General features: G+C 43.4%; 1 protein-coding gene across 1 annotated transcript in view; it reads right to left on the bottom strand.

Annotated features, from left to right (window-relative positions):
* The window catches only part of FNTA (farnesyltransferase, CAAX box, alpha), a 24,751-nt gene extending 17,662 nt beyond the window's left edge, over positions 1-7,089 (bottom strand). The window contains exons 1-2 of the mRNA XM_003793916.3: positions 6,845-7,089; positions 4,465-4,550 (exon numbers count right to left, since the gene is read on the bottom strand). Of these exons, the coding sequence (XP_003793964.1) occupies positions 4,465-4,550; positions 6,845-7,044 (286 nt within the window). The 5' untranslated portion in view covers positions 7,045-7,089. The remainder of the gene's footprint in view (positions 1-4,464; positions 4,551-6,844) is intronic.
* Positions 7,090-7,863: the final 774 nt, after the last annotated feature.

The following is a 7,863-nucleotide window of genomic DNA, read 5'->3' as shown; positions in this document are numbered from 1 at the left end:
GGCTATTTTTTGGTTGCAGCCGTCATTGTTGTTTGGCGGTCTGGGCTGGGGATTCGAACCCGCCACCTTAGGTGTACGTGGCTGGCACCTTAGCCGGTTGAGCTATAGGCGCCGAGCCTAGCTTGTACATTATTAAAGATAATGCAAATTAGTACAAACCTCTGTGGAGAAGCATTTGGTATTACCTATTAAAAATTGAAATTTAGTTTCTCTCACTTCTCATTAATGAGAGGGACAGACTTCAGCAATCTTTGGAGGTACTCTAAGTTTTCTCTTTGTTCTTAAATAAAATTTCTGCTTCTCTCTTTTTTTTTTTTTTGGAGACAGAGTCTCACTTTGTCACCCTTGGTAGAGTGCCATGGTGTCAAAGCTCACAGCAACCTTAAACTCTTGGGCTCAAGTGATCTTCTTCCCTCAGCCCAGCCTCCCAAGTAGCTGGGACTATAGGCACCAGCCACAACACCCCACTATTTTTAGAGACAGGGGTCTTGCTCTTGCTCAGGCTTGAAAATTACTTTGTTAAAAAAAAATTAGAATTTACATACTCAGTAACCCAACAATTCCACTTCCAGAATTTTCTTAATGCCATATGTGTGCAAAGTATCACAGGATATTTGCTGGAACACTTAGTTACATAGAAATGAAACTGACAGCTAGGTGTGGTGGCACAGACACCTGTAGTCCTGGCCACTTGGGAGGCTGAGACAGAAGAATTCCTTGAGCTCAGGAATTTGAGGTTAGCCTGGCAACACGGCAACACCTCTTCAAGAGAAAAGAAGAAAATGAAACAGAAGACACTGAGGAGGTGTCCAACACAGCCAGGTAGGATAGAAGGTGTGGGCAACCTGGGGTCCGCTACATGCAGCTGGCACCTGAAGTGGGGGGCAGTCTCAGTGTGCTGAGCCTTGACCTGCAGGGTCTGTACTAACTCCAGGTGGTCAGTGTCAGAACTGACTTAAACTGTAGGACCTCTAGTTAGTGTCCACAAAGACTTGCTTGGTGTAAAAAGCTCAAACATTTGGTGTCAGAAGTATTTTCAATATAGAGAAACACAGTCCTCTTAGCCTATAATCCCAAAAGTAAAAGTACCAGACAAAAACATAAACACTAACTTTAAAAAGTTTAAATTTAATTCATTCCAGAATTATGGAATTCATAATTTAATTAAATTTAATTCATTCCAAATTATGTTGTTAATTTAGAAACAACATAAACATAAAACCACCATGCGGTATTATACAATTTCATGAGTCATCACAACAGTTCACACAAACAGATACACAAAAACCGAGAAACGTAAAATGTGCACAGATGAAAAGAAATGAAGCCCTCCCAGCACAGCCGTGAGCCAAGCAAGCCAAAACGTGCACGACTCAATCAGAAAGAACACAGCCGGGCTCAAAGCCTGCCTTCCCAGTGACCCACGTATCAAGACCAAGCTTCCAAATAACTTTAAATTTACAACAGAACGCTTATAACATATTAACTCTCTCTGTATGTATGTGTATATTACTTAACACACACATAAATCTATATCCACATAAGGCAGACACATACACACACGCACTGTAAAAGTAACTAACTGGGACAGCTCCAGAGGCCGGGGTTCCTACATACGCAACCCAAACCATACTCAATAAAAAGAGTAAAATGAAATTTATTAAAATAGTCTTTTACTTCAAAGATTGTAAATTGAGTTTCTAAAACTTTACCCTTTTTTTTTTTTAATTTTTGAGACAAAGTATGACTCTGTCACCCCTGGTAGAGTGCCATGGTGTCAGCTCACCGTAACCTCAAACTCTTGGGCTCAAGTTATCCTGTTGCCTCAGCCTCCTGAGTAGCTGGGACTGAAGGAACTCACCACAACGCTCGGCTATTTTTTAAAGACGGGGTCTCACTCTTGCTCACAGTAGTCTCAAACTCATCAGTTCAAGCAATCCACCTGCCTCAGAGTGCTAGAATGACAAACGCAAGCCACTGTGCCCAGTCCTGTTTTTTTCTTTTTCAGAGACAAGGTCTTATTCTGTTGCCCAGACTGGACTGCAGTGGCATGACCACAGCCCACTGCAGCCCTGAACTCCTGGGCTCAAGTAATCCTCCTGCTTCAGCTTCCCAAGCAGCTGTGACTATAGGCATGTGCCACCACACCCAGCTAATTTTTTAATTATTCACAGAGATGAAGTCTCACTATGTTGCCCAGGCTGGTCTTAACGTCCTAAGCTCAAGTGATCCTCCCACTCAGCCTCCCAAAGTGCTTGGGATTGCAGGCCTGAGCCGCCGCCACCCCAGGCCAAACTGCCATTTTAACTCAACACTGTTTCTGCGATCTGTCCGTGCTGTAAGACATCTAAATCCTCTTCACGGTTACATACTATTCAACTGTATGACAACCATAAATTGTATTTTATCCATTTCTCCAAAAGATAGCTATCTAGGTGGTTTCCAGCATCTTGCTTTATCGAAGTACTGCACATTATAGGAGCTAACAAACAGTGCTTACTATGAGTCAGACGCTATTCTATTAATTTATATGAATAATCTGCTCCATCTATAGATAGTTACTACCATTATGCATATTCTTACATGGGTGGAAACAGAGGTACACAGAAGTTAAATAACCTGTCCAAGGTTACACCGCCAGTAAAAGAGTGAAGTCAGAATTTGAATCAGGTCGTCTGTCTCCAAAGACTGTGCTTTTATCTCCTCATACGATATGCCAGAGTGAACCAGAAACTTCACTTCTAGGTTGTAAGACATGAGCCAGTTTTAACAGATAACAGGCACTGCTTTCCAAATGGCTCAAAATGAAAACTACCACCTGAAATGTATGATCTGTTAATATGTTCTAATACCTGAAATCATAAGATAGTTTTCAGTTTTTGCCATTTAAATCATAGGTGAAAGTAGCATTCTCATTTTAACGTGCATGTTTCATTCCGAAGGATAAAGGATTTTCTCCCTATATGTTGGCCAGTGAAATTTTCTTTCCTCTGAATCGTCAGTTCCTATCAATTTTTTGATTAAGTTTTTGTAGAAATTTCTGAATATCAATCCTGTCTTATGTGGTATTTCTTCTCCCATACTGCTGCTTGCTTTTTAACGTGTTCACAGTTTGTTCTGTAGCATAAGTTTTAAATTTTGATCCCGTTATAAATTTATCTTTTACTTTGTGATATCTCATTATGGTATACGTAAGAACTTAAAATGTAATTTTATACCCTGCAAAAGGTTAACAATTTATTCTCAATGGAAACATGATTGTATCGGTTTTCCCCAACATCTCGTTATAAACACTTATGAGGGTTTATACGTCTCTGATCACCAGGGAGGTTACTGTAATCTCTCACAGACGCTGCCATTTCGCCTCCTGAACTGTTTCTTCACGTGTATCAACTCTCAAAATACGGACATGCTGCACTTTTATGCAGTTACATGTTCTCATCTTTTCCTTAGTCAATTCTGAGCTCTACAAGGTGCCTAATACCGTCTCTACCCTAAGAATAAAATATTTTACATATATTTGTGGTACGTTAATACAGTTTTGTCTTAGAACTTTAATTCATCTGTAAGTTATTTTCATGTAAGATATGAGACAGGGATATGATTCTGATTTTATCTAAATGCACAGGCAACTGTTCCAAGCCATTATTTGATTAATCCATCTTTTTGATAAAAGTGTGACATGTTTTTTTCATCAAATATTGTCCTCTAATCACATATCATTAGTTTCTCACAAATAATGATGACCCCTTTTTAAGTCTTTAGTAATTTCTGTACCAGTTCTACATAATTATTAAGGTTAGTAGTGTGTTTTCAATTTCAGAAGGCAAACCCTTATACTATTACTCTTCCCTTTCAAACATTTCTTTCCATTATTTCATTATCAAGAATAAAAAATGCTTTCTGTAAAACAGGAATAATCTTAGATCAAAGCCTCAACTGAAAGAAAATACACATACATACAATTATAAAACTATCATGCTATCTTATTCATTTACCCTTTCCTAGAAGAACAAGTAACAATTAACATTTGCATGACCTTCAACTTACAAAGCACTTTCACATTCATTATGGAAGAATGATACTTTGTCAAAGAAAATAATCCACTCATTTTAATATCTGTAAATATATTCCAACTGAGCCTACTATTTCATTGCCAAAATATAGTTTAAAATGCTGATGTTTCAGCAATCAAAGCTTTTCTAAATAAAACAGCAATTCACTTATGTTGCACCATGAATGCAGATTAAGTAGCAAATGAAAAGCACAATCGTGTAGCTATGACGTATTATAATGTACCATTTATTACTCAGAATATGTCCACTTGGGGGACAAAATAAAACTTAACAGAAAATCAACTCCACTCGTTCAGATGTTTATGAAACAAAAATTTGTCATCCACTTTGTTGTAAATTTCATAAGTTTGACTTATGGGACTTTATCTAAAAAGACACCCAAACTTACATTTTTCACTATAGATGATCTGGACCACTGGATTTGGACCATCATTCTGTGGCACCGGATCAATATCAGCCCATTCTGCTCTGTCTCTGAAAATACATATTTCCCCTTAGTGGTTACATTCAAATACATAAGAAGAAAAATAACTCTGGTGTTTTTAAAACTGCAACAATTACATTTATGTTAATACTAGTAACATAGAGATCTTAATGTAATCAAAGTCAGTTTCCACATTAAACTTTTAAAGTAAAATTAAATATAGTAATTTATAGGGTGACGCCTGTGGCTCAGTGAGTAGGGCACTGCCCCATATACCAAGGGTGGCAGGTTCAAACCCGGCCCTGGCCAAACTGCAACAAAAAATAGCCAGGCATTGTGTAGTTCCAGCTACTCAGGAGGCTAAAGCAAGAGAATGGCCTAAGCCCAAGAGCTGGGGGTTGCTGTGAGCTGTGATGCCACAGCACTCTACTGAGGGCAACGGACTGAGACTCTGTCTCAAAAAAATAATAATAAAATAATTTACAGATTAAAACTGAATAAAGCAACAGTTTTCAAATTTGATGTTTTGTAAGTGGAAAACATGTTTTTGCAACAAACACACAACAGCCTTAACTTAGAAATCAATCTAATTCACTGGACTAGTAAGACTCTGGAGTCAGTCAACACTGAGCCCCAGTCCAAAACACGGGGAGTCTAAAGTCCACAGTGGAAACCCCCAACCTTTCCTCCTCCATACTACATAGTTCACAAAGTCAGGTCAGGTCTGCAAAACTCTGGCTGCAGCAGGCAGCAAGATGGCTGTTTGTTTGTTGTTATTAATTATGCTGCCAATAAGAAAGAACATAAGATGCTTTTAAATTTTTTTTGCCTTTAAATTCTTACCATTTTCATGCTTCCCTCCCTTTTTGTTTGTTTGCAATAAACATAAGTTCTGTGTTAAAAAAAAAATCTGAATAAAAATATACTAGGAACTGACATGTTTAAATAAAAGTAAGCATGATTCCCTTACTCTGTACGAGAGAGGTGGCCCAAGCAGTCATTAATGAGAAAGCAAGCTCTGGAACTGGACAACTGCCTGAGGTGAAACACTGGCTTCTATCACTACCAGCTGTGCGACCTTGAGAAAGTTACTTAAACTTTGTGTGCCTCACTTTCTTCATTTATAAAATGAGGATGATAATGTTACCCAGCAATCTTAGAAGGCTGTTCTGAGAACTAAATGAAATTAACATGTTAAGCACTTAAAAACATCCATACCACAGTAAAACACAGCATCAGTGAATACTACTTGTAGTAAGTGCTAAAACAGCAGGAAGAGTAGCCACAATGATCAGCGTGACCAAATACATTTTAAACACTTACACTCTTTCCCTTGCCCCTACTCTTTACTTTTCTATCCTGATCAGCTATTTACAGAGATGCAGTGGCAGCCAGACAACCCTGAAACTGTGTCCTTTAAGCACTAAGAAATAGAAGAAAGGATGGGGCCGGGCTTGGGCAAGCTAAGGGTGGCAGTTCGTCCACGGGAAATCAGGCAGCCCTGTGCAGAGCCTGAATATTTCACAATCCAGAGAAGAGGTGTGGGGTTACCGGGGCCACCACAACCGAATCAATAAAACATTTGCTCCAATAAATAAAAATCTAGATAGTGACGTCCATTCATAAAATCAAGGCAAATAGGCTGTCTAATGGGTTTGCTCAGAAGGACAGAAGTTAAGGGATAAGGCGATTGTCTAGGGTCACTGGAAACTAGGGAATCAGCAAAGAACTGAGGATGGAACTGGGTGTTGGCAAATAAGACGATCAGACAAGAGTTACAGCAGTGCCTACTACACATCGTGTTACGTAGGAGGCGAGGCAGGGACGCCTAGGAGAGTTTAGCAAATCTTCTTTCACTCTTTTAGCCTGGCTAATAACAGGAGCTAAAATATTGACTGAATGGAAATGTTTCAGTCCTTAAAGATCTTAAAGCAGCTCTCTCCGTTTCAGAAGAACGGCCCACGGGAAGCCCCGACCCCTCGCTTTTATACTGAGCAAATCTGGTCCTTCTTGAAATCATTATTTCCTGCCAACCAATCCAAACGGCCCTCTACCCCGTGTGTGATCAGTGTTCGGCCTGATTACTACCAGGATAGCGTTGTGGGACCACGGAAAAGAAGGAAATTCCTTACAGTTATGAAAACCACGACTCCCAACAGCCTGAGGAGTCCGTCCAGCGTGTCGCGGCCGCTCACCGCGGCGGGAAGCCGCAGAGGCACCGCTGGCTGCCCGGGGCCCGCAGCCCCCGGCTGGGCGCGCCTCCTTCCCTCCCTCCCTCCCGGCCGGACACCTCGGCGGACACCAGAGACCCGAGGCCAGGCCGCGGGCGCCGCGGGGGCGTTACCTGTACAGGACATAGGTGGGCGAGTCCAGGCTCAGGAACCCGTCGTCCATGGGGGACGCCACCGCTTCTCCGGCCTCGGCCGCCATCGCCTCTTCCTGCTGCTGCTGGAGCGGCGGTGGGTGCGGCTGGGGCGGCGGCTGTTCTGGCTGACCGGGCTCGCCGCCTGGCGCAGCCTCCCCGACTCCCTCGGTGGCAGCCATCTCGCCGCGGCCCGCAGCGGAGGAGGAGACGGAGGCCCCGTCCCCGCGGGCCCGCCCCCACCCTGCCCCCTCCACGCTCCACTTCCGGTTTCCCGCTTCCTGCCATAGAGAAGCGTGCTAGAGAGTCCGGCGGAGAGCGAGCGGGCGGGCTAGAGAGTCCGACGGAGAGCGGGCGGGCGGGCTAGAGAGTCCGACGGAGAGCGGGCGGGCGGGCTAGAGTCCGGGCGGCCAGCGAGTGGGAGGGCTAGAGAGTCCGGGCGGCCAGCGAGTGGGCGGGCTAGAGCGCCCCGGGGGCGGAAGGAGTCGGGCGCTGGGCCCAGGGACAGGTGCGAGTGCTGGGCGGCCGACCTACGAGACTGGACCGCGGGGCTCCAGACTTCCGGGAGGGCTTCCCACCGCCGGGCCTTCCCGAAGACGTGCAGAAGTCCCTCGGAGCTGTGTTAGTGCTGTGATGGCGATCCTGTTTGGACAGAGCTGTGGCTGAGCTCGGCCGCCCTAGACCCAACCCCGCCCCTTGCCCCTACTCGAGGGAGCTGCCTGCAGCGTCCACTTTCACCTTTTAAGGGCTTTTATGTCCTTGCACACGTTTGGATGCTAAAGCGAATTTCAGTAACCCAATCAGTTAAGATTTTTAGATTTTACAAATAATACATGTACACGTTAAAGGAAAGGGGAATGTTTTTTTCTTTTCAGAACCAGGTCTCTCTCTTGCTCAGGCTCTTCTTGAACTCCTGAGCTCAAGCGATCCACCCTGGACCTCCCAGAGTGCTGGGATTACAGGTGTGAGCCAATTCCTTCCTGCATGTTATTGAAACACGT

This window comes from Otolemur garnettii, unplaced genomic scaffold (assembly GCF_000181295.1).
Source record: "Otolemur garnettii isolate 467f Iridium unplaced genomic scaffold, OtoGar3 scaffold00074, whole genome shotgun sequence".
In the NCBI taxonomy this organism is placed as follows: Eukaryota; Metazoa; Chordata; class Mammalia; order Primates; family Galagidae; genus Otolemur; species Otolemur garnettii.
The sequence above is the reverse complement of the archived record's forward strand: the minus strand, read 5'-3'. Positions and strand labels throughout refer to the sequence as shown.